General features: G+C 41.6%; 3 protein-coding genes and 1 non-coding gene across 7 annotated transcripts; 2 read left to right on the forward strand and 2 right to left on the reverse strand.

Moving 5' to 3' along the window:
• The first annotated feature begins 1,494 nt into the window (after positions 1-1,494).
• Positions 1,495-6,274, forward strand: vtnb (vitronectin b). 3 transcript variants are annotated; one of them, XM_030746674.1, is made up of 8 exons: positions 1,495-1,721; positions 2,072-2,188; positions 2,322-2,567; positions 3,162-3,301; positions 4,719-4,875; positions 5,323-5,481; positions 5,571-5,885; positions 6,003-6,274. In XM_030746674.1, exons 1-8 carry the CDS (start codon positions 1,658-1,660, stop codon positions 6,128-6,130), a joined length of 1,326 nt encoding a protein of 441 aa, XP_030602534.1. In that variant the 5' UTR covers positions 1,495-1,657; the 3' UTR covers positions 6,131-6,274. The 3 variants fall into 3 exon arrangements, with proteins under 3 accessions (XP_030602534.1, XP_030602535.1, XP_030602532.1); XM_030746672.1 differs by having other exon boundaries at positions 1,498-1,721; positions 5,568-5,885; XM_030746675.1 differs by lacking the exon at positions 2,072-2,188 and having other exon boundaries at positions 1,497-1,721; positions 5,568-5,885.
• Positions 6,275-7,341: 1,067 nt separating this feature from the next.
• trnat-agu (transfer RNA threonine (anticodon AGU)) lies at positions 7,342-7,415 on the reverse strand. The gene has a single exon. It is a non-coding gene; the product is annotated as a tRNA-Thr (tRNA).
• A 541-nt stretch (positions 7,416-7,956) lies between these two features.
• On the reverse strand, positions 7,957-9,459 carry LOC115792240 (homeobox protein SEBOX-like). 2 transcript variants are annotated; one of them, XM_030746702.1, is made up of 4 exons: positions 9,215-9,459; positions 8,846-9,021; positions 8,415-8,761; positions 7,957-8,279 (listed from the first exon to the last, which is right to left on the reverse strand). In XM_030746702.1, the coding sequence occupies exons 1-4, from the start codon at positions 9,342-9,344 to the stop codon at positions 8,186-8,188; spliced, it is 747 nt and encodes a 248-aa protein (XP_030602562.1). In that variant the 5' UTR covers positions 9,345-9,459; the 3' UTR covers positions 7,957-8,185. The 2 variants fall into 2 exon arrangements, with proteins under 2 accessions (XP_030602562.1, XP_030602561.1); XM_030746701.1 differs by having other exon boundaries at positions 7,957-8,761.
• Positions 9,460-16,315: 6,856 nt separating this feature from the next.
• aldh3a2b (aldehyde dehydrogenase 3 family, member A2b) lies at positions 16,316-25,127 on the forward strand. Its single transcript, XM_030746661.1, has 11 exons — positions 16,316-16,536; positions 18,087-18,262; positions 18,763-18,994; positions 20,723-20,808; positions 21,186-21,394; positions 21,946-22,063; positions 22,267-22,408; positions 22,883-23,049; positions 23,157-23,256; positions 23,402-23,640; positions 24,388-25,127. The coding sequence occupies exons 2-11, from the start codon at positions 18,101-18,103 to the stop codon at positions 24,400-24,402; spliced, it is 1,470 nt and encodes a 489-aa protein (XP_030602521.1). The 5' UTR covers positions 16,316-16,536; positions 18,087-18,100; the 3' UTR covers positions 24,403-25,127.
• Positions 25,128-26,053: the final 926 nt, after the last annotated feature.

The raw sequence follows: 26,053 nt of genomic DNA on the forward strand, positions 1-26,053 counted from the left end.
AACCGGTTGTCAGATAATTTCCTCCAGCTAAATTCTGACTGAATTGAAATCCTTGCCATTGGGTCTTGGCTCACGGCAGAATAGACTGAGTTGGTTCCTTCCAGGTAAATTTCAAGCTGGATGTTAAAAAAAAAAAAAAAATCTTAGACCATATCACAAAACTAATGCAGTTATATTTGTATCATCTTAGAAGCTCAGATATGCTTGTAACAAAGATTTTGAAAAATGCTATACAAATAAAGTTAATATATTTTAACAAAACTAAATAATGATTTTTACTTAAGAACTTTGTTGCAAAAAACACTGCATTCACAAACAACACTATGTGTTCAGTTCTGCACTGTATGTTTGAGTTTACCTCCATTCTTGCTTCTTAAACCTACATTTGCTGTCACGATAAACTCCAGGAGGCTGTTTTCTGTCAGAACTGCTGCAGGCTTTTCAATCAGGCTCCTGGAGTTGCGCTACATCAGAGGGAGTAGAAAAATCAGCAGGCACTCCTGCACTTTGCTACTAGATCCCAAAATAGATCTTCACAGATTAGATTTGGCACACTTTCTGTGGTTTTCAGCTTTCTTAGTGAGCTTGTTAATTGGAGGCTATTAGAGATAAGGGAGCAACATAAGAACTGACTGACTGAACGGCTTTACTGATAGTCAAAGTTCACTTGTGTCCTCAGCAGGTTTGTGGACAGTTTTTGCTGCACAGCATGTAGGATGTGTTTATTCCTAAATGCCGTGGATTCCTTTAACGTTTTGGCTTGTCTTGGGCTCCTGCTACAGTTTAAATGCTAAATTAAAATCTCTTCAACTGCAACTTTGTCCCTTATAAAACCATCTTTCAATGTTTAACAAATACCTGGAAATCACAAGGTTAGTGATAAGGAAGCACTAATAATGCTCTAATCTGTCTGCAAGCTGACTGCATCACTCCACGATGTTGAATCTAGTCATCAGCTCCTGTCAGACAATTTTCTCTTTGATCAGAATTCAAACTGCAAACCGCAGGCACTCCACAGGTTTTAAGAATCACCTACATTTTCTCTTTTAAGGGGCTAAATTGGGATAAAAGACCTTGTGTTCAATTTAGGATTAACAGAGAACAACGACAGCTCTGGTGTTACAGTGTTTCAGCTCAGATGTTGTCCTAAATTGGCCCAGAAATTACAAATACAGTACATACAATTAATTTATAACACAAAGACAGACATCTTCAGTTTTTGGTTTGGTTTGTAATTTTTGTGTTTTCACCATTTTCACACCAGGAGGCATGCGGCTAATCTGATAACCAATAACATTTATTATAAAAGTAAAAGAAAATTATTATAAAATGATATTGGGTGGTAAGTGTACTAAATAACACAAACTTGATGCCAAAAAAAAGTGATCATGTTTGTGCTGTAGCATGTTTCTAGGACAGACGGGACAGAGATCAGCCTGCACAGTTTAATGATTATCACAGTATTGACCAGTCAGGACAGCAGAAGCCTGGGGGTCAACAGCTTCTGACAAATATCTATTGATCATCTGCACACAGTATTAGACCCCAAAGTGGGACACCCGGATCAAACCCAGCTAGTGGTTTAGGGTTGTAAGCAGGGTTTTAGAAAAACGCAGCTCCACAGTTTTAATTTTGGGGATATTTGCTGTGAGTCGACATGAAGCCGGTGGTGGTTCTGCTGGGCCTCGTCCTCCTGCTGGACACCACCATCGCTGCAGAAGGTAAAACTTCCAAACTAACTTTGTGTACACACAGCTCAGTCAGCTACCTCATGACACTATCAAACATGCACACTGCAGTTAAATTTTTGACGTGTGAATTGTATTTTAATTAGCAGAATGCTACTTAGAGGCACGAATCAAAGAATCTAATCCTAATTCTAGTGTGAATCGTGTCAAAGATCATTTTTGAGACATGAGGTTTATTATCCTGATAATTCGTCTGGCCTGTTTTACAGTCCCGTGCTGACAGGTTTAAGTCAGTACTTCTTGTTTCACTGAGAACTGAATGGTAAAGTCATACCAGGACTGCACTCTGCATGCTATCTCACGCTCAAACTGCTTCCCCACAGAGTCCTGTGCAGGTCGCTGCGGCTCCTTCAGCCCACAGAGCAAATGTCAGTGTGACTCCATGTGTGTGTATTATGGGAGCTGCTGTGGGGACTTTTTCACCCTCTGCCCCAGAAAAAGTCAGTAGAGCTGTGGTGTATTACAGTTTCACTAAATGAACAGTTTGAATGTGAACGCGTGTTTGTAAACGAGGATTTTTTTTCTCTCTATTGAAACTTCATCATCTGACAAAACCTCATGTTCTGCCTTCAGTTTCTAGAGGCGATGTCTTTGATGTGCCGCAGAAAGAAGGAACAAGCCCGAGCCCGAGCCCGAAGCCGTACACAACAACTTTTATGCCAACCTCAGACACAGCTGCACCGACCATGCCTTCCTCTTTCCCATCAAACGTCACACAAGGGTCCACAACACCTGTAGACCGTGATGCAGCACCCTGCAGTGGGCAGGCTTTTGATGCCTTTCTGCAGCTGAAAAATGGGTCAATCTATGCATTTAGAGGTAAACCTTGGCATGTAAAAGGATTTCTGTCATATAAAATGTCCATTTTCAGAATTCCCTAACCAGGAGTGTTTGAAAAGGTTCTCACAGAGTCCCGTTTGTTGCTTTATCATCATTGATTTCACAGCTATATATCTTTCTGATTTCCTTAATTATCCTTATATATCCAGCAATGTTACACAGACCTAAAAAAGGAGAACAGTTACAATCAGAAGACATCAAAAATTCACAGAGTGGATACCACATAGTATACAGCATGTTAAAAATAATGTCAACAATGTCTCGCACCTTAAAAGATCCAAACATGAAAGGGAAAGAAAAGCCTTTTAATTTAATACATGGCTAAAATTAAAATCTTATTGATTGTTCTTTGAAGAGTAATTCAGACATTAATAATGATGTCTATGTCTATAACGACTACATGGATTTCTGAAAAAATATTTTGCATCCAGAAAATTTTAAATAAATAAACAGATATGTTTGCATGCAGCCCTATAACTGGACTTGAATACACCTTTGTGGATTATCCCGGTTCAATCATTTGAACTCTTACACTGACTTAAACACTGATCCAGAGCCTGTTCCTTCTAATAGGTAAATACTTTTTTGAGATGGATGACAAGTCCATCCTTCCTGGTTATCCCAAACTCATCGAGGATGTGTGGGGAATCTCTGGACCCATCAGCGCCGCATTCACACGCATCAACTGCCAGGGAAAGACCTACATCTTTAAGGTAGAGGCTGCTATATTTCTGAAGGCTGGAAACAGCCGATGCATTATTACTCATGCAGATTATTAGCAGTGTTTCAGAGCCAGTGACATCAGGGATCGGCTCTGTGCCCCTTCTTGTTTGCAATTTTTGATGACGGATGAGGTCAGGCAGGAGTCTCTGTGGACACTGGTGTTTGCAGATGATACTGTGATCTGTAGTGAGAGTAGGGAGCAGCTGGAACAGAGCCTGGAGAGCTGGAGGTATGCTCAAAAGTGAAGAGGAATGAAATGCAGTTGGACCAAAACAGAATACATGTGTGTGTGAATGAGACAGAGGTGTAAAAGTGGGGATGTAAGGAGTAGAGACAGTAAAGGTGGATGAGCTTAAATACCTGGGGGTCAACCATCCAAAGCAACAGCCGGAGCACATAAGTCAAATCAAATCAATTAAACTTTATTGGGAAATTTGTCTTGGACAAACGATGTTACTCAGCTGCAATTTGCATAATAAAAACAGAGAGAAGGGTCAAGTAATAATACGGGAAATTAAAATAATATAAATAATTAAATAAATAAAAATTCATAGAAGTTCATCTCTAACACTCAAATGCATATTGGTTTGGCTTGAGGTGTTTTAAACAGTGCTGAGTCTTTGTTCAATAGTCCAATAGATGTTGGGAGGAACGAGAGCTTACAGCGGTTTGTTTTACAGCTACTAGCTCTATAACGTCTTCCTGAAGGTAGCAGCTCATATTCTGTATAGAGGATATGGGAAGAATCCTTAATAATTCTGTAAGCCTGCTGTACAACAGTTGTTTCATACTTTCATTGGAGAGACTGATACTCCTTATTTCCAACAATTTTCATGGCAATTTTTACAAGTTTCTCAATTTTCGAGATTTTGCCCAAGTATTTATATGTGCCGACCTGTTCTACTGTACATCCATCGATTACAACAGGATCATGTGCACATATTCCTCTAGGGTCAAATATCATTTCTTTCATTTTTTCAATGTTCAAAATCAGATAATGATCTCCACACCACACTTTGATAAGAGGTGAAGAAGACAGTCCAGGCAGGGTGGAGTATCGAGTATCAGGGGGTGATTTGTGACAGAGGAATAGCAGCAAGAGTGAAAGGGAAGGTTTACAAGGTGGTATTGAGACCTGCCATGATGTATGGTTTGGAGATGGTGACACTGACAAAAAGATGGAGTTGGAGATGCTCAGATTTTCATTCTTCAGTGACCAGAAGAGGATGCTAGGGATAGGGTGAGATAGAGGCAGCCACCCCTAAAGGGAGCAGCCAAAAGAAGATGATGATTAGCAGTGTTTCAGTCTTCAAACCTTCAGTAGGGAAAATTGTCTGTGGCTCTCACAAACACTGCCTTAAAACAGTCTCCTCAAACCTCACTGCTCTGGGCTTCATTCTCTCTCAGGGGAACCAGTACTGGAGATTTGAGGGCAACGTTCTGGATGAGGACTATCCACGGCTTATTTCACAGGGCTTCGATGGCATTCCAGATGAGATTGATGCTGCATTTGCCTTACCTGCACCGAGTCACCGTGGCAAGGAGAAAGCCTACTTTTTCAAAGGTATTTGCACTAATGAGTAATAGTGTGCTGTTGGGATTTTTTTATCATACATGAGCCTGCAATACAAACCTAATGGTAACTAAAGCAGTGGCGTCTGAGTGTTGCTCAGGACCTTTGTAAATGAAGGAGGACTGCTAATTTTTTTCCTTGTCTCATTATTTCATACCGGGTTGCAAAGATAAACAAGTTAAAATGAGTCGTCTGAAGCCCCCCAGCCTTTCTGAGGTGGAGCAAAGATGTTAAAGTTTTAAGAAGCAGCAGTCAGAGCAGCCTCGGAGGAAGCGCAGAGAGTTACAGTTACAAAATCTGATGAAAAGAAATACACAAGTTTTTATCTGTATGTCTGTTTTAATTAAAATGGCATCATCCTGAAACTGTTGCAACTCCACCGCCCGTTTTATCGTCTTACTTTGCCTTAATAAAAATCTGTTTGGTTTCTTTCTTCAGGGGACAAGTATTACCAGTATGGGTTCAAGCACCAGCCTTCCCATGAGGAGTGTTTCCAGATGAGCAGGTCCTCCCCATCAGTGCTGTTCACACAATACACAGACCTCTTCTGTGATAACACATGGGAGGATCTCTTCGCTGAGCTCTTTGGAGGATCCTGTAAGGACTTATTAGTTTTTTATATGTGTATTTCTAGTGATTTTTTTTCCCCTTATTCTCCATCTACATTATTTTTTATCTTTTAGCAGTTAGCAGTCTCCAAACAGGCCCGCATTTCACCAGCAGGGACTGGCGGGGCATTAGGCCCCCCGTAGACGCTGCCATAGTGGGACGAGTCTACATCAGTCCCAAGCCGACGTCAGCTCCAACAGCGAAGAAGTGGAAGAGTTGGAGGAAGAGGCCCAGCAAGAGGCGGGGACAGAAAAGAAGGCAGAGTGGCCACTTGGATGATTTTTGGTTTTATGATTTGTTCGACCTCAGTGACTACAGTGAGAGCTCTGAAGAGCACAACGTGCAGGAGTACCAAAGCACCCCTGTTCAAAATGTGTACTTCTTCCAAAGAGGTAAATTAGACTTAAGCAGAACAGAAAACTAAGACATAATTCTCCCAAAACAGCTCTTCGTGCTTCCTCCCTTAACGCCTTTTGGTTTGTATGTTTCCTTTCTGTTTATAATGGCAGATAAGTACTACAGAGTGGCTCTGCAGACAAAACGGGTGGACGCTGGTTACCCTCGATCTATTGGTAAATATTGGCTTGGCTGCGAGCGTGAAGACGTACCCGATACATCAAGGGCAGAAAAGAGATAAATGCTTGTTTTGACTATTGCAACATGGGGCTGATGAGAACACCTTTTACCCTTGCATTTAGTTCAGAATAAACATCTCTCCAGTGCCCCTTTATATGGATATGCTGAAATAATACAAGATTTAATAAAGCATTTCAGTGCTCAAGTGTTTTAATATTCTTGTCCACATGGTAGAGCAAAGACACCCCTCATGTAATCTGTAATCATCTAATCACATCTACACATCTAACCTTAACATTGATCCTTGACCAGCAGCAGATTCTGCCCCCAGAAAGTTGATTGTTCATCTGCACGCAGCTTTTTCAGTATGAGAAACAGTTCACTCATCCAAGTGACTTCAGCTGACTCCAGATTTCCCTGGTCTGATAAAGAGTACAGCTCTGATTTAAATTAGCACTAGAGCGTTCTTATTAAGGTAAAGGCAAATTGCCACGACCCCTGACTGGGGTTTACAAGTACCATTCACAGAGAGTTGGGGAATGGCTCTTCTCACAGCAGTATGGTGAAAGATGTACTCTTAGGCACCTTCCTCTGTTCAGTGATGGTTGTGACTGTCACATAAATTGGGACACCTCTACGGTTCATTAGGTTGGGGAAACCTGCAATCAACTTAGACTGAAGTAGTCACTTCAATAAGTGATGAAACATTTCTCCCACTGACAACGCTGTGTCCAGATGAACAGAATCAACTTTCTGGGATCTTACCTGCATTACTGATCAAGACCATAAATTCTGACCTCAATCTTAAGGTCTAAAGCTCAATTTTATTTTTATAGAAGGCAATTCTACTTTGAATGCTGCCAACTCTTTGAATTGAAGTCATAGCCACCCCGATCAATGGTCATGACAATTTGCATACCAGCTTGAACCTTGTGCTTAAGAGCCTACTGACCTCTTCAGCTGAATTAAGGTGAGGCTCAGAAATGAGCGCCCTCTGCTGGATAAAGTAAAATACACGTATTTTAGATGTCAAAATACATACATTAAAAGCTGTGTTACGGAGTTTGTTAAAGAGTATTTACAAATTTGGTCGATTTATAAGCAGTTACAGAGGCTTGTTCTGACATAAATATCCTGTTAGCAGCACAAGACCCACACAGTCATTCAGGGAGGGGGAAAAACACACTTCTGACTGCTAAGAGAGCAGTCTTGCGTTAGTGCACCACCATCTTCCTTCAGCAGAAGTTTAAAAAGCAGCACTGTTCTCTCAAAAGGCACCGCTGGGATTCGAACCCAGGATCTCCTGTTTACTAGACAGGCGCTTTAACCAACTAAGCCACGGCGCCGCCACGTGGTGGTGGGCTTATAAAAGACCTGATGAATTACAAATACAGGAGACAAGAGTTACTTAAAATAGATTTATTTCTTAAAAATATTCTTCCGTTTGTACACATTATCTAATTAGTAATATGCATTTATTTACATTACAGTTTTTCAAGGCCTAGCATGAAAAAAAAAAAAAAAAAAAAATTGCCCCAAAATGCAATCTGGACACTAGGGTAGATGTACGCATATTGTCCCTTTTCCCCGTCACAATATCTATCGTAAGTACTCAGTTTTATTTGAAAAAAAATGTTTTCATGCCAATACCACGCTTTTTTTTGCCCTCCCGGGACGCCACTGACGGCAACTCAGCTTTGAAACAAGTGCTAAACGTCATCTGTGCTAACCCATGCTTAAACGCAACCAAAATGTATAGAACAAAGTGGGAAAAAAAAAAAAAAAAAAAACAGTGAAGACATTTATCACGTGTCAAACTCGCGTTTAAGATAATAGCCTACGTCACTGCCACCGCCTCCCTGATTAGGACTCAGCGCTTTTTTCAAACTTGGATGAGAACAGATGGAAGAGCAACGTTTTAAGACCACAGTACCTGTGAACGGGCACAGGGGAGACCAACTGGCGACACAGCATGGACGTAAAAAGGTGCGAGAACGGATACACTGATCTAGCAGTTTTCCTGCTACAGGCTGGCGGCTGTTACACAAACTGGCACGGTGTTGCACATGTACCCATTCACAGCGTGGCCTTAAATATGCAGCTCTGGTTTTGTCAGTCATCCCAAAAGAGAATCAATCATTGCGACGTCTAAATTGGGCAGACTGGGGTTCACCATCAGGTCCTGGAAGCACAGATCTGACAGGTCATCCAGGGTCTCTATAGAGCTGGTGAGAACCTGGATGTCCTGCCGACTTTGAACGCCTTTATTGGGGCCAGGGTGACTAACTTGTGCTGGCTCTGGCCCCTGTGCATGAAGAAAGGCTTCAAAGTCCTCTGGTAAATCCCACTCATCGAGCCCACTGTATGGAAACGGGTCTCGGCAATAGTCGGTGAAGTCCGGGGATTGGTGGTAATGGTTTGGGGGAACTCCTGGATGATCAGATCCATAAGCGGATGAGGATTGGTCAGGCAGCAACTTTGCCCGACTGTCCAGGATTGAGGAGAGCCTGGTGGACTGAGGTAGACTGGGCGCACGGTAGCCTGTTGGGGACGGGAGGCTGGGACTAGGAGGTAAAGAAGCCGCCACCTGAGGACTGAACGGTGCAGTGTGGGTGACCTGCGGGGGTTTGGAGGCTCCTCTGGCTGGTTTCTTGGTCTTGAAGAAGCGGGCTCGCCGATTTTGAAACCAAACCTGATGAAGATAATTATATTAATCTTCTGATTAATGAAACACTCGTGCGTTGCCCAAGTTACGCTTCAGGTGTGCGTGTCCTACCTGAATTTTAGACTCCGGTAGTCCAGTTACAGAGGAGAGAGTCTTCCTCATACTGATGTCCGGGTAGGGTGTCACACAGAAGGCCCTCTCCAGCTGGCTCAGCTGCGCCTTGCTGAATGTGGTGCGTTTCCGGCGGCACTTTGTCTTGGAGCTGATCGTGTACGGAACATGGTGCACTTCAGGGAGAGGGCCAAAAACAAAAAAAAACAAAAAAAGTTTAGAGTTATAATTTAATGCAGCCTTAGTGCAGAAATTAACCCACAGTGATCTACAAGGATGTTTGTGTAGCCTTAACCTGTTACAGCTTTTTTTTAAATGCATGATTTCTTGTCTTCTTACGCTGCAGTAGCCTACAAGCTGTTCACATACCTGTGCTGGAGGAGTTTTGTGCACAGCCGTTGTTGTTTCCGTCCGTGAGTGCGTCAGGCCAGCACTGCTCCGTTAAAAACGTGATGATCTCAGACACGTTACCGCCGGTAAAATCCAACCCGCATGCCATTTTATTCTAAACACAACGCTAAAAGGGGATCAGTTGTATGTAAGTGAGTCCCAGACGCCTCTCCGGTGAGCAGGCATGATGTCAGAGGGGGTTTTATACCTGTGCTCGGCAAACACGACGCGACCCCCTGCGTGGCATCCTCTTGCACATCACAGACGCGACCAGGCCTTGCAAACGCGTGGCTTTGATGTGATGCTCACCTGTTTGTGGCTGTCTGGATAATAGGTGTCTGTTTGATCCCCGATGGGCCGTTAATGGGCCTAGTTTAGACCAGACAGCTTGTCTTCACCTGCTGACACGGAGATGTTGTGGAAACCCTAAAACGGTTTAGAAAGATGTTCAAAGACAGTCGCACCAGCCGAATGAAGACCTAAAACTCCCATGAGCAATTTTCTATCATTTTTAATATTTATAAATTAAAAAAAAAAATCACCTTTGGCCCGTTGAATGTGAGAAGCAAGGGGCTTTGAGTTTATGGCATTTTTATAAGCCGCATGAACTGATAAACACAGGTGTTACCAATGAACACTGGCTGGAAACCCTAATTAAAACGATTAGAAACACCTTGAGTTTCCACTAAATATTAATGCCAGAATGGCTGCTGTGATCCGGGTCTAGTCTTTTATAATGTTCTTCATCATAATTATGAAAGTATACAGTATAAGGCTTATGCTGCGACAAGCAAAGCAACAATGGCACTCTTTCGACACATCAGTCTGCGGCACATCCTCTGCAGCATGCCGCCTCCTGGCGCGCATGAAAGCGCACAGTAGAAGCGTATTGGAGAAGCTGTGGAAGTGTGAGGCCTCTGTCAGCTGTAATGTGTGAAGGTGACAAATCGGGCTACTTTTCCCCTTCTTCCTGGTCGGTTACGTTTCCTCCGATCGAGACATCAAAACACCGGATAACTTGCAGTGCTGTGCAGCAAGTTCCCAGGTGAGTGCCAGACTCTCAGCTCCGTTACAAACCTCCAGCAGAAAGAGGCAAAATGTATTAAATCAAACCACGTCCCTTGATTTTGTTTATCGGTGGATTTTATGTTGCAGTATATTTGGCGGGGCCACGTGAAATAAAATGAGCTTGCTTTAACCTTGATGACTGGGTCAAATTAGCAGTGAAGTACTCCACGTTCACCCCCCTCTCCTGAGAACAATAGGCCATAAAGATCACAAGCCACGTGACTCGGATGAAGACAGTAACATATCGACAGCGCAGCCGAACCCGGGTCACCTGTAGGGTGAACAGATCCCAACAAACTGTGCAGTACGAAGAGTGGCCCGTGTTTGTGTGGGGCACATTATTAACGCTGGGAGGTGGTCTGCACACAAGGAACCCAATGAACGACCGACTGCAGAAAAGGTTTGTCAAAGAACCACCCCTGAGTTTCTTTTAGTTTATTTGAGGAACAGTTTTCAAGAAAGTTCAGACTGGTTTAATAAAAGCTCTTTAAATGGTTCTTTTTCAAAGTAGTTCTTAAAGTATTTAAATCTGATTATCATACCTCGGTTTAAGTGTAATTTAAGACCAGTTACTCACGTCAATCATTGCAGGAAAGCTTAATGTTATATATTATTGTTGTGATGGTGTTTTAAAAATAAAATACTACACAAAACTGATTAAACAGCTTCCTGCGAACTCTAACCACTGTCAGAAGCAGTTCTGGGTTTAGGTCATAACCTAAAACTAAATGGCTACACACAAACTATGGAGGTTACAGTAAAATACAGTAAAAACTGTAAAATAAATTACAGTATCGTGGGAGTACATTTTACAGTAAAGTGCTGGCAACCGGGCTGCCAGTATTTTATTGTAAAATTTACAGTGTTTTTTTTTTTCCTCACAGTAAATGCAACTTTTAGAAATGTTCTGTGTAAACAATGACATTAAAGAAAGCTGAACGTTTGCCTCTTTCTATTCAAATATTCATTTGTATTTAAGCTGCTGTTCTGCAGCTAATCCTCTTTTACGTGGTGATGCATGTAGATCAGCACATCTCTTCCTGGGCCACATGTTTCTTGTAAGTATCACATACTGTGTCACGTCATGTCATTATTCTCTCAAATGATTTAATAAATTAATAACAAAGTGGAAAACAATATGAAAATTGCCTTTTACTGACTTCACCCACAGTTTTTGGTAGATCATCACATTGCCTTTGATTTGTGTCAGTTTGTCTCAGTAGTTTGTGACTTTGTGGTGACTGAATTTTTGCTGTTGCGCATAGACAGTAAAATGTGACATGTAAACCTGTTTGTCACCCGCAGTGGCAGCGTTCCCACCGCTCTTCACAGCCAGACTTGAGAAACGTGCCCTGCAGTGTTGACCTTTTGAATGCTACAGCCAATCAAAATGTGGGACATGGTCTCTAAACGTGGAGAAGCAGGAGGCTGGATTTCAATACATAAACTGGGACACCCAGTCACATCCCAGCCAGAACAGTTTGATTCCAGCTTCTGCAGAGGATTCAAATACATGTTTACAACAAATGTGAGGGGACAGCTGTAAAGACTGTATTTTCTAAAGTCCCATAGAGACATAGGGAGGATTAGATAATCCACTAGATGGCAGCATTTACTCGCGTCTAACTACCCATTTAAGTAATATTAAAATGTTCCTGTTCATTAAACTGTTACAAATATTGCTGACCTTAACCCAGCAGGATCAACAATTTTCCTTATCTCAGTTCATTTAAACTACACCGCTGGGTTAATTATACAAGCAAAATTGGCTTAATGTTCTATCCAAGTGTTTGTTCATAATAAGTGGGATGCTGGGTTCATTATATGGCACAAATGATTTTATAACATCTTTATATTGTATATCTATAGTATCTACAACAGTATGACAGCTCACACAGAAGTTAAAGGCAAAAAAGATGGAGGAATAATGATGGACTCAGCCACCATTATGGTTACCAGATTACAGCCAAACTGAAGATAGAAGATAATTTATCTTAAAGTGACATTTCTGGTGGATGACCTTCATCCCTCCAGTAGAACTCAGATCATCCAGGGAATGATGGATGCTGGTTGAGATCTTGCAGTTTTTTGTTTTATCGTCTGTCCACCTACAAATGTGTGACTTACAAAAGAAGTTTCTTTTTGCATTTTAACTTATTTTTCACTTTCGTATTAAAAAAAAAATCTACAATCACAAACAGGCAGGATGATCTGTTTCAGACACATCACCTTTTCCTCTCTTCTCAGTACTTGCTCACCAGCTTCTGACTGCCTTGCCTGCCCTGCTGCCCAGACTGTGTTCCTGACCTCACCATGGAACACACACAATACACAAATTGTACTTTTCCCTGCGTGTGTGAATGCCTCAGTGTATACCTCTCAAACTCAGGTGTGCACACAGAGAAACGCTGCACTCCTGTGTCCACACTCCCCTCTAAGAAATCAGGATCGACACTCAGGTGTGAATGACGCTCTGACCTTCTTTGCGTCACCTCCCTCCTCGCTCCTTTCTTCACAATACACAAACGCTGCTCCTCAGCCCTCTATTTGATGTGGAAACTCTGTCCACATTTCCTGTCAGCCTGAGAGATTTGGGGGGACCGGTCTTGAGTGCTGCATGGCAGAGGCGAGGGGGTTACTCCTCACTCATGTCCCGTGCTTGTAAAGGCCCCTCTGGACCTGAGAAGTAGAAACGGAGTGTGATTCCAGCTTGGCTGCAGATAAAGGAACAGCAGGCTGTGCAGCAAAAGCAGCAGACGTGATTTAATGCAGCTGGAGATGCAAAATAAATGGGTATTGTAGCTCAGATGGAAGGGAAAGTGAAATATTCTGTTAGCGTTACAATCCAGCAGGTTGGTGTGACTTCAGCTTGACATTGGTTAAGTGTGCAAACAGTAAAGTCTATGAAGAAGAGAACTGTAGCTGTAGATCTTGTTCAGTGTATTTCATAAATTGCATGAAATTAAACAAAAGAATGTATAACATGCAACTAATCCTTATTATTCACATAGCTTAATTACTTTTTTTTTTTTACTATATTTGTGCAACTAGGAACTGAAACAGCTTACTACTTTTTCACAATAAGATTGAAGGAACAATTTTATTTTTATAATTTCATCTTAAATAAACTCCATTTGAAAAGCCCCACTTCCTTTTTCTCTCACAATCCTGACAAAAGGCACACCCAGGCATTGTATACAAAACTGAAATCGACTGTTTTTTGTAGACTCTTACAGTGCTTAATAAATTAGATCACCTGTCATAAAAACAAGAGAATATTGGTGCTTCCTTACCAGTCTGATCTTTTAACCCTGCACGCTTCCACTACATCACTGAGCTCTGAGCAAATCTTCCTAGCTGTGCCGAGCTTCTGATTAAAACAAAGAGGAGACCGGGCCTTTGTGGAACGAACTGCCTCTTCATTTTTAAAACCTGTATTTCAGATGCCAGCAGTCACACTTCTGCTTTAACTCCCAGTGCCCTGTAATTCCTGGAAATGCAGGAATAATATCCTTGTCTGTGAATGATATCCAGTCTTCCATTCAGGCTTCTGCAGCCCCTGAAAAGCACTGTGACAACCCAACAAGAGACTGCTTCATTCATTTATTTATTCATTCATTCATTCAATATATTGTCAAGTTAAAGCAGATAAATGTCAAGAGTTAAAGCAGAAGTGTGACTGCTGGCATCTGATAAAAGATAGATTCAAGCTCAGCTGAAAATACATTTGGATATAGAGAGGTACTATGTTTCAGTGAATTGTCACTAATATACTATGACATCATTTGTTATTGCTTGTACATCATTTTAAATGCTGACTATCCAAGGTAAATACAGTCCACAAAAACAAAAAACAAAAACCCAGCAACTTTAATGAACATTCACTGGTCACTTTATTAGGTACACATATTCAACTGTTTCTTAGCACAAATATCAAATCAGCCAATCGTACAACAAAAACTCAGTGCATTTAGGAATAGTCCAGACAACCTGCTGAAGTTCAAACTGAGCATCAGAATGGGGAAGACAGGTGATTTAAGTGACTCTGAATGTGGCATGGTTGTTGGTAACACACAGGTTGGTCTGAGTATTTCTGAAACTGTTGATCTCCTGGGATTTTTCCACACAACCATCTCTTAGGTTTACATAAAATGGCCTGAAAAATGAAAAAAAATATCCAGTTAGTGGCACCTCTCTGAGTGAAAACACCTAGTTGATGCCAGAGGTCAGAATGGTCAGACTGCTTTGAGCTGATAGGAAGGCAACAGTAACTCAACCAAGGTATACAGAAGAGCATCTCTGAACGTACAACACATCAACCTAAGCAGATGGGCAACAGCAGCAGAAGAGCACACCAAGAGGCTACAGTTCACATGGACTCACTATAAATGAACAATAGAGGGTTGGGGAAATGTTGCCTGGTCTTATGAGTCTTAATTTCTGCTATTCAGATGAGTTTTAGATGGTAGGGTCAGAATTTGGCATTAACAACATGAAACATATGGCTACATCCTGCCTTTTATCAGTGGACTTTTGCCCCCCTTAGTAACAACTGAATATTATTTAAACACCACAGCCTGCCTGAGTATTGTTGATGACCATGTCCATTCCTTTGTGGCCTCAGCCATACTGATGGCTGCTTCCAGCAGGATAATGCATCATATCACAAAGACCAAATCATCTCAAACTCATTTCTTGAACATATGTACTCAAATGGGCAAAAATCACCAGATCTCAAACCAGCAGAGCATATTTGGGATGTGGTGGAACAGCCGTGGGTGTGCAGCAACTGTGTGACGCTATCATGTCAACATGGACCAAAATCTCTGAGGAATGTTTCCAGCACCTTGTTGAATCTGTGCCAGAAAGAATTAAGAGGAGGGGAAAGGGGGTCCAACCTGGTGGCAGTAAGGTGGTCAGTGAGTGTATGCAGTTATTAAAGGTAGTATTTCTGACACTGTGACATCTTATTTACAGAATTTCTAAAACTTTGTGTTACTCATTATTTAAAGGAACTGTTACTTTACAAAAATCACATTTTTCATGCAAAACGCAGAAAGACCGTGTCACTGTTGCCGGCGTTGTGCCAAAAAATGATCATCTGCGAAAAAGTCATTTCCAGTATTTGCCAAATAATAATTGCCCAGCTGTTGTAAATGACTTGTTGGCCTATGTCAAACATATCTCGCATGAATGATATCAAGTCATTTTGAGCCAGAAACAACATTCTTGTCACAAGGTAGAAGCTGCAATCAGTTTTTGGCAAAATGACTTTTACATGTCCTTTATTTATCTGGCTAAAAAGTGTACTTCATATTAAAATGTCTTTTTCAAGAGAGATTTGGCTAAGAGGGCAGTAGGACTTGCAACAAACATAATGTTGGGTTCTGACCCGTTTAGAAGAGACCTATTAACAAAACACACAAGAGACGTGAGTATCTTTTTTACCAGCTGGGAGATCAAGGCCCAAGTCTGCACAGTACAGAGTTGTCTATGCTCTAAGGAAGGGATGTCTCCCAGCTACTTTTATTAGGAAGGTTACATAAGCGTGTGCAGCTGGTGTCACTCAAAGCAAGGAAACCCTCACCCACAGTGCTCCTTGCTTGTTTCACACACTGTGTGAGGTACAGTATGATTTATACAGTACATTCTGTGCTCAAGTGAAGGAAATACATAGAGTGCTGTTTGATGGTCATTTATAATCCAACACATAACTTCATGGCTACTGCAGGCTGCGTGCCAATGTATCCTTGGGCAAGATACTTAACCCCAAGTTGCTCTCCGACCGTTCCGTCGGAGTATGAATGTGAGTGAATGTTAGACGATTAAAGCACTTAGCTTAATTAATTAATGATGGAAGTGCTTGTATGAATGCGTGTGCATGGGGTAAATGTGAACGTGTTGTGTAAGCGCTTTGAGTGCTCATATCTGAGTAGAAAAGCGCTATATAAGAACTAGTCCATTTACCATTTTACCATCACAGTTCTACAAAGATATTTTAAGTGGCCAAAAAGCACTGGATTGATAAGCGAAGATGGCACACACCGGTGAGGCTGAAAACTAACCCCAGCGGAGACAGTGTGGCCCTCCCCCCCTGCTGGGGGTGGGATCTAACGGGGAAGGAGAGCGCTGTTTCTCCGCCAGTGTGCTGTCCAGCTCCTCTGCAGCCGGTTCCCTTACCATCGAGACGGTGAAGGCTCTTAGAAATTTAGCCGCAACTGAAAGTTATAAAGGTAGGACTGAACAAAACCAGTGTATTCCCTTTATAGCTCATGTGTGTGTGTGTGTGTGTGTGTGTGTGTGTGTGTGTCTGCTGGACGCACAGAGCGACCTGCGGAACTATGAAAACGATTTGTAAAGACGGAGGGTGAATAATAATAAGAAGAAAATCAGACTAACAATAAAAACAAGTTTAATCAGCCAGACGGACGCATTAAGAAGATAATGTGTCCTAAAAAAGTTTTTACAGAATAACATCGAGCAGCCGTGAAACAGGATACCGGATGTTGTACTGCGCTTTCTCATTACTGTACCTTTAACTGGGAGCCAGCGGCTGCAGCCTAATGTTTCCCTTTGCTGCCGTATCACAATCCCAGACAGCGCCAGGCTTCCATAAAAAGAGTTATGTTATCTGGATCACTACATTTCTGCACTGCACTTTATTTAAAAGTTTAGAAAAAGGCTTTTATGCAAAACGCTCTTAGTATCAAAGTAGTAAGCACCAAAAGTACTGTTATGCAGAAGGACTGTGTGTTGTATCAATGCTGTCATTCTTATTTTATAGCAGGTTGAGCTAATTTTGCGCACCGACTTTGCGCGCTGTCGCTTCATCTGTGGCTGTTGTTCATTATGTATAATTCACTGCATACCTATATGAGACACGTGGATTTAAAGGTCGAGACCAATTCAGACCCAAAACTCGAACTACTGAAACAAATATTTCTGCAGTGAAATGTTCAATATGTTAGTTTTGCATAAAAAAACAAAAACCCTCTTGGTTATACTATATGTATACTCTATGTGTTATAGCTAACAACTGTAAAAAAAAAATATATATATATATATATATATATAATAATTTTGCTTCAACGATTAGTAGACTCGACCTGCAATATTCAAATTTTTTTTTTAAGTGTTAACTAATCCTTCCAGTTAAGACTGCGATTGGCCACATGTGGATGGAAGAAAACAAACTTTATTAAATCAGTGTCAGCTCTTTCAATTACAGAAACTTTGGGATGCCTTGATAGCATAGATCTGTACTAAACATTATAACATAAGTATAAAACTAGTGTATTTTCTTAGCCAAAATTACATTACATAATTCAATGTAGAGAGATAAATAAAACTGGGATAGTTATGGATATATAGCTGACATGTTTTTAGCTTCACCTGACAAAAACCCCCCAGAATAACTCAAGTTCCCTCAGAGGAAAGTAGACTACTGTACTTCATCTGGGCTTTGTGTTTGGTATTTGGAAAGTCTAGCCTGTAATGGGAGACTTTAGCCAATCACAGGTGAGTTGTACAAGTTGGTGAATAGTGAAAGGGTTTATATAGGAAGTAGGACCTTCTGGTATGATGGGTTAATTAAAGGGCTCCACCTGAGAGAGACAGGTGAGGGCTGGAATCTTGCACGAGGCCAAAAGTCAGGCTTATTTTTAAAGCATATGAAGCACTCACTCATGCTTTTCTGGTGGGAGGGACTTGGCCCAGTGAGGGGAGAGCTGCAGAAGGAGAGAGTTACAATCATCCACCTTTTCTTGATTTCTGCCTTCTGCAGCTTGGAAGGAAAGGATGTCCCGGGAGCAGCAGGCAGTGGCTCGTGCCAGGAAAGCCTTTGAAACAGGCAGGTCCAAATCTGTAGAGTACCGGATCAGCCAGCTGAAGAACCTGCAGCGCTTATTCACCGAGAGACAGAAAGAGATCGCGGCTGCTATTAAGAAAGATCTCAATAAAGTGAGTACCTAGACTCCTGCCTGTGTTTACACAAATTAAAATCAGTATGAAGACGGGCTTCCAGTGTTTGCCATTTTATTTCTTAGATAAGTACATGGGCACTCAGAGTGCACATCCTCCGACAAACCCAACCCCATCTCACTATTCTAAAGAATTCCACCTGGATCCAAATATAATTTTTTATTTTGGCTGTGGGTTTGGTAGTTTTTGCAGATTTTTGCTGACACACAAACAGGCAGTCTGATAAAGGGGAGAGAGCTGGGAGGTGGAAATATGATTGCTATCATTATGACTTTATATACATTAGGAATATGTGATTGCTCTATTAAGAAATATGAATGTAAGTATTAAGGTAGTCAAAGGCAGTTCATAAAATCTCAAAATTAAAATATGAGATTGAGTCAAGAAAGTCTGAAATCCTACTTTAGCCTCTAAATAGTTTCTTCATACAGAAACGAAACTGAGCTTTAAGGAGATCCCACATTCATGCTCTCCCACAGACCGAGGCTGGGACGCAGTTCTATGAGATTCTGAGTCTGGAGGGTGAGCTCAGCCTCTTCATTAAGAATCTGAAGGAGTGGGCAGCCCCTCAGCATGTGAAGAAGAACCTGCTGACCCTGTCTGACACCGTCTACATCCATCCGGAGCCGCTGGGGGTGGTGCTGATCATCGGGGCCTGGAACTACCCGTGGGCTGTAACCATCCGGCCTCTCATTGGAGCAATTGCTGCTGGTATTGTACCATGTTGCGAGTGTGTGGGGTGGGTGAAAGGGCAGTGTGTGATGTAATGAGGTCAGCAGTCATATTTCTGCATTCACACTTCTTGTTCATAAAAACGTAGACACCGCTGGTCAATCTATGTCCTTCATCCACTTAAGTGCAAAATTGCATTAAAAAATGTTTATTTATAATAAAACTGATTATTTTTGGACATGTTATGTAATAAATAAAGACAAAATAACCAAGAAAATTAAGCATCAGAGTCAACTTAGAGAACAACAGATTTTCAATTTAAAATATACAATATGCAGGTGCAGCCTAAAAGCTTCAAACTGGAGCCTGTGCAGATCTCTCTGGATAAGTTAGCAACAGAGAGCAAAGACCACAACATTTCTGCCTCAGCTTTGGAGATCACAGCCTGTATTAAGTTCTTTTCTGTTCTTCTGTTTCTCAGCCCAGCTGGTTCCCATTGTCTTGTGATCACAACCACTCAAGTTCCCCTTTTAATCCAGCCATTGCCAAGTATTCTCTTTCAGCTTCTGATAATTAGGTCAAAGGCCACTCAGTGAACTCTATACTGCGATTATGGGAGCAGAAGTTTTAAGATCAGCAAAAGATTCATAGTGTGTGTCCTCTTATGTGGGTATGTACCCATTACATGCTGCGTTTTTTTTTTTTTTTCTGTTCTGGGACGATGTGTGTGCACATTCTCATAGTCTCAACTGTCTGAGGGAGTGATCCAGTTCCAATAAGTGAGCTTATGAAACACTGTGTTCTGTGTAAAAAGTTCACCCTGAGTGGTCACACTGTGTGACTCAGCTTTCCATCACATTGTGATGGAAAGTTTTCTTGTCATAGCATGACACTGCAGTATTTGTAACATGTGGTCCATGTGGAGTCCAGTGCATTCCTGCCGCACTTTCACAACATGGACTTTGTCCATATCATATCAACTCGTATCAGCTCAGTGGGTCAGAAGTCTTTTCTTTTGATTATGTTTAGGCCAAAGGCAACTGGCAGAGCCACAAATCTGTTATAAAGAATTATGCATACATTTACACCTTTGCAATTCAATTCAATTTTATTTACATGGTGCCAAATCACAACAGTCGCCTCAACACACTTTATATTATAAGGTAAAGACCCTGCAATAATTACAATACAATTTAAAATAATTTTAATAATTTACAGTCGCATTTGCAGTTTAAAATAGAGATTTACTGAATTTCCCTTCCCATTTATTTCCAAGTAAATTGATCACAGTAAAACAGAGAGCCGTAATGCACTCATGTAGTATATTTAATAAGCAGGTAATACATGATTATATACAATCATACAAAAACCCTGATATATGTAAGAATACCTGTTCAACCTAATCAAGTGTGCACTTCAAGTGTCAGGGATAATTAATACAAAGGGTGAGGCTGCCAGCAGAGACCAGGGTGAACATCTGAGAGCAGATGTGTGACTCGGAGGAGTGGACTGTCTGAGCTGTCTCAGTGGAGAAGGAGATAATGAGCCATAAATGTTAGATAATGATGCCAAATGCATGCACACGGGGTGAACTGAAAATTTTGGACTTTAAGCATTGATCTGCATTCTGCTGAAGAGCTTTCCTTCCACAGTTTGTGTTTTCAGATTTTCATAAAAACTGGACGAACAGCATTAGAAGAAAGTGACTGAGTGTCTCTAATATTTCTGCCTTGTCATATGTGCTGCCTTCCTCCTTTACCTGTCCAGGTAATGCAGCTGTGGTGAAGCCCTCCGAGGTCTGCGTTCACACCTCAAAAGTCATGGAGGACCTTCTGCCAATTTACATCGACAAAGTAAGGACGGGTTACATCACAGCAGCGTAGCATCCATCCAGACAAGATGCTATTATTAGTCGCTCGTTCTTCACAGCAACACAATTACATGTGCACTCACAGCTATAGCGTCGTGCTGTGCTAAACGGTGTCACATTAAAGCAAACTGTGAAACGTTTCTCCCAAAAACACAACACATCAGGGAAACCGTGTTTACTATATAAACATGAAGGGGGACAGTTGTGCATACAAAGGCTCCTGACTCGTGCTGTATTTTATAACAGGAAGCCTTCAAAAACTGCTGTGCATATTAAATCAGCTGAATCACAGCCGACATTTAACATGTTGTTTCAGGACCTTTTGTGATGCCTGAATGTGTGTCTTTCCGTGTGTGTCAGGAGCTTTACCCCGTAGTAACTGGAGGAGTGCCAGAGACCCAGGAGCTGCTACGCCAGAAGTTTGATCACATCTTCTACACCGGCAACAGCATGGTGGGAAAAGTGATCATGGAGGCTGCCGCCAAGCACCTGACACCAGTCACCCTGGAGCTCGGCGGCAAGAGCCCCTGCTACATCGACAAGAACTGTGACATAAGCACAGCCTGCAGGTGAGAGTAATGCTCAGGATTCTTTGTTTTCCTGTTTAATATCTCACTTCTTTTTATTTCTTACACACAATCACTCAGAAGCTTAATATTTCCACTAAGGGGGTCCAAATATGCCGAGTAGCTTAGCGGTGATTCACAGCTTAAGGCAGTCCTTGTGTAGGTCTTGTGGATACTGGTGTAGCCCCTCAGTTCATTATCTGTCTGAGCCATTCAGTTTAAGCTTCTCCTGTTTCAAAGCCACCCTGCCGTTAAGCACGCCTTCCTGTGGTTGCTACACCTCATAAACAAACAGCAGGTGGGTGGGGCTCTCTGTGACGGTAAGAGAAGTCTAAAGTATGGGTTTTAGAACACTTTCCTGTGTGCTGGCAGCACTTTTTCCACCATTGTAATAGATATAGATCTTTAATGACAGGAGTTGGTTCAGAAGTTTGAATTTATTTTGGATTTTCTCCAATCCACACAAAAGTATACATACGGGTTCAAGTATATACATATACCCCACTAATATTTGGTCAAATGTTAACCCTGTTAACTCTTCCTGTGCTGTGTAGGCGTATCACTTGGGGAAAGTACAGTAACTGTGGTCAGACCTGCATTGCCCCAGATTACATCCTTTGTGAGCCCAGCATCCAGGACCGGGTCATTCAAGAGGTCAAGAAGTGCATTAAGGTACCCAAGACCTGAAAACATAGCTCTCATTGGAGAACTGCAAACCTGGGAAAAATATGATCCATTTATTTCAGTGTACACCTCAGAGACATGTTTCTGTCCCAGAGGTTCGTCATCAGAGCAGCAACTTGCCCCATCAGAAAGTGATGAAGGCTTCATGTGTTCCTCCATTAATTCACCCGTCTTTGATGTAACTTTTATAGGAGTTCTACACGGACAGCCCAAAGACATGCCCCGACTACGGTCGCATCATCAACCAGCGCCATTTCAAGAGGGTCATGGCCATGTTGGAAGACAGCACCATCGCTGAAGGAGGGGACAATGATGAGTCAGACTGCTACATAGGTAACACCCACAAACTTTTCTCATTAATGCAAATAATTAAAAAAAATAAAAGTCATCGATGCATTTATTTTCTCAAGGCTTGACCGCTGCAACTTCTTCCTTTGTGGCATTAATGTAAAGTCACTCTCTCGACTCCATATACTCAAGAATACTCAAGCAGGAAGGCTTCTTACTGGATTTAGCTCATAGCATCCCGACCCTGGTTTCTCTCCTTTGACTCCCTTTATGTTTGAGTGTAAACAAGTAATCCAGGACTTGTTGTGACAATAAAACAAGTTCATTTTTAAACTGCGCTGTCATATCATCTTAGCGAGGGCTCGTAAATAACTACACATAAGAAATGTTAGTGAAATCTATTTATAATTCACATGTTTGGAAGAAGAAAACATATCAGCTGAAATAAACTGAAATAAAGAAAAAAAAAAACGTTCAGGAATAAGGCGACGCCATGCAGTGTTTCTGCGATGTGCTTAGCTCCAACAGTTCTACGGGACGTGAAGCCGGAGGCTAAAGTAATGCAGGAGGAGATTTTTGGACCTCTGCTTCCAGTCTTACCAGTCAGCGGGCTGGATGAAGCCATCAAGTTTATCAATAAGGGAGAGAAACCTCTGGCTCTCTACGTGTTCTCACATGATAACAAGGTACCTTACTGCTGTCACAGCAAAGCAGTTAACGCATGGAAACCAGCATTTAAATCGAGGCTTACGGTCGATGTGATTTTATTTACTTTTTTGTCTTCTCTATAAAGGTGATAGAGAGAATAAGAGACGAGACTTCGAGTGGTGGATTCCTGGCCAACGACTGCCTCGTACACTATTCTGTCAGCGCGCTGCCTTTCGGAGGAGTGGGTGAGTCTTACGGGGGAACTACAGAAGTCCCATCTTCTTTCTCTTCGCTAATGGAGCATTTTTTTATCCAGTCAGTGACTTTATTCTTATATCGATTGAAAGTGACCCAAACTGAGGCCAGCATCTGTCTGTATTTCATGTGCAGGAAACAGTGGAATAGGCTGCTACCACGGCAAGTTCAGCTTTGAACGACTGAGCCACCGGCGCGGTTGTCTCATCAAAAAGCTGAACATGGAGGGAGTGAACGACATGCGCTACCCACCGCACACATTAAAGAAACTGGGCTGGGCGCGCTTCTTCATCCTCAACACTGCAGACCTGGGCTGGGTGGGCCGGATGGCGCTCCTGGCTGTGCTGGCTGTGGTGGCTGCTGTTGTGATTCAGGTGAGTTGCGGAGGAATGGGAAGAAGTGTGTGTGTGTGTGTGTGTGTGTGTGTGTGTGTGTGTGTGTGTGTGTAGGTTCTCAGTCGTCCAGGTCACGGTAGTCTCAAGAGCTTAAAAAAAAACCCATCCAAGTGCCGGTGTTAGAGCCCCATCCAGACATACACGAGTGTTTTTAAAAGTTTAACTTTCACCTTTCCGTCCACATTTAAATGCCTTATGAAAAACTCCTTCCAGGGTGAAGACAAGATTTAGGGTTAGGGGTTGTATAACCACCTGTTGGTTTGGCATGCTCTTCAGTTGTGTTTTAGTGCTTCCATGTGGACTGAATTTATTCATGTTTGTGGGCTGTTTGGTGGCCGGTCGTTACCTCACAGGGAGAAGCTTCTGGTTTGAATCCTGTGGGTTAACTGGGGGCTTTCTTTCTTCCCACAGTCCATAAATTGTTATAAAGCTTGGATTTTTTTTTTCTCCACTGTTGTTTTTTTAATATTTGCATAGGTAAATGTTGAATGCATGGCATTTACTCTTTTTTTTTTCATACTTTGGTGTTTTCCTGCTTGTGCACGTTTGCTCCGTACTGACTCACAACACAGGATTCAAATAGGATGTTGAAACTCCTCCTCACAGCTGCAGCAGCTGGCAAAAACATCCCAGCTGACCTCTGAAATACTTGTCAGTTGTTTTAAAAGCATTTTTAATACAGAGCAAAATGTAAAGACAAGTTTCTAATTCATTTTTGTTTTGCAGAATTACGTCCTTTGAAGACGTTCTGCTGTTTCCTTTCTCGCCTGGACCACAGACGAGGACAGAGGAGCGTTGATTTGTTTATTCACAAACAATTCAGCAATATTTTGCTGTTTCAGGGTTGCCGTGATCCATTTTACATTTCAGTGAATTTTATGATGTTCGCTGCAAGCAGTTTCTTTTAATGAAGGTAATTATTTATTCTCATCAATGAAAGAATCACTACGTTCCATTATTTTACATTAACTGATTTTTAAAAAAAATATTTTAAATACTTTTCTTTTATGAGTGATTGTTTAATGAAGTAATAATGTGTGTAGAGCTACTGCTTGATTTATAATGTGATGTTGGGTTATTTTGCTCTACATTTAAAACCAAAACATCTTTGTATGAAGGGCCGTAAGAGGAAGTTTATTTTCATAATGAAGGATGAATCTTTATTATTATTATGTAGGAGCTACCTGCACGTTATTCTGAGCTTGTTGTTTCAGCCGGAGTGCAGGTGATTTTTGCCTGCTGACGGCAGAGATGAAGACGAGTCCGTGAGATTTCAGTGTTTTTAGTCAAAGCTGGAAACAGGATCATGTGAAACAAAGTTTTTAATGAATTTTTCTGACCAAATGTGAAACATTTAAGTAAGCATGTAAGTGCAGTGTATATCACAGCATTGAAATGTAAACAACAATTAAATATATATGTGTTTCTATATTAATATTCAGGTAAATAAATTACTACATGTATCACTTTGGGATTTATATTTTTATTCTCTATTATTATATGTGTTACAGTATATATTATAGAGTTGATTTTCATCAGCTTTTCTCTCCGAGTTAGAAATAAAAAATAAATCAAGGCTGAGACTTTCAGAAAGAAAGATGGAGGGGTCAACGCAACTGCCTCTGGCGGTCAACAACTTAACATGTTTCTTAATGGCAAATTTCAACAAATTTGGAGAGTTTATCATCTGCGATACATCATCTCATTTAAAAGCTTCAGAGAATCCAGAGAAATGTCCGCATGCAAAGTGTGATAAAACACAAACACAAAGCGGACACAAAGCGGAAAGTTGTTCTTTACTCTGAGCAAAAGTTATTTTAGAGAAAGTGTATCAGTAACTTCCATATACACTCACTGGACACTTTATTAGGTACACTTTCCTAGTACTGGGTTGGACCCCCTTTTTGCCCTCAGAGCTGTCTTAATTCTTCCTGTCACAGATTTAACAAAGTGCTGGAAACATTTTTCATTCTGGTCCACGTCGACACGACAGCATCACACAGTTGCTGCATGTTTGCCAGCTGCTCATCCATGACGTGAATCTCCCATTCCTCCACATCCCAAACGTGCTCTATGGGATTGCGATCTGGTGACTGTGGAGGCCATTTGTCACTGATTGTCATGTTCAAGAAACCATCTTGAGATGATCTGAGCTTTGTGACGTGTACACAGTGTACATGGTCAACAATACTCAGGTAGGCTGTGGAGTTTTAACAATGCTCAGCTGGTATTAAGGGGCCCAAAATGTGCCAGGATTCCCCACATTATTACACCCCCGGTAACCACTGATACAAGGCAGACGGGTTCCATGCTTCCATGTTGTTGGAGAAAGGAAGCAAACACAAGGGGAGACTGCGTAACACTGATGCTCGGTTTGAACTTCAGCTGATCA

The sequence above is a fragment of the Archocentrus centrarchus genome, chromosome 14 (assembly GCF_007364275.1).
Source record: "Archocentrus centrarchus isolate MPI-CPG fArcCen1 chromosome 14, fArcCen1, whole genome shotgun sequence".
Taxonomy (NCBI): domain Eukaryota; kingdom Metazoa; phylum Chordata; class Actinopteri; order Cichliformes; family Cichlidae; genus Archocentrus; species Archocentrus centrarchus.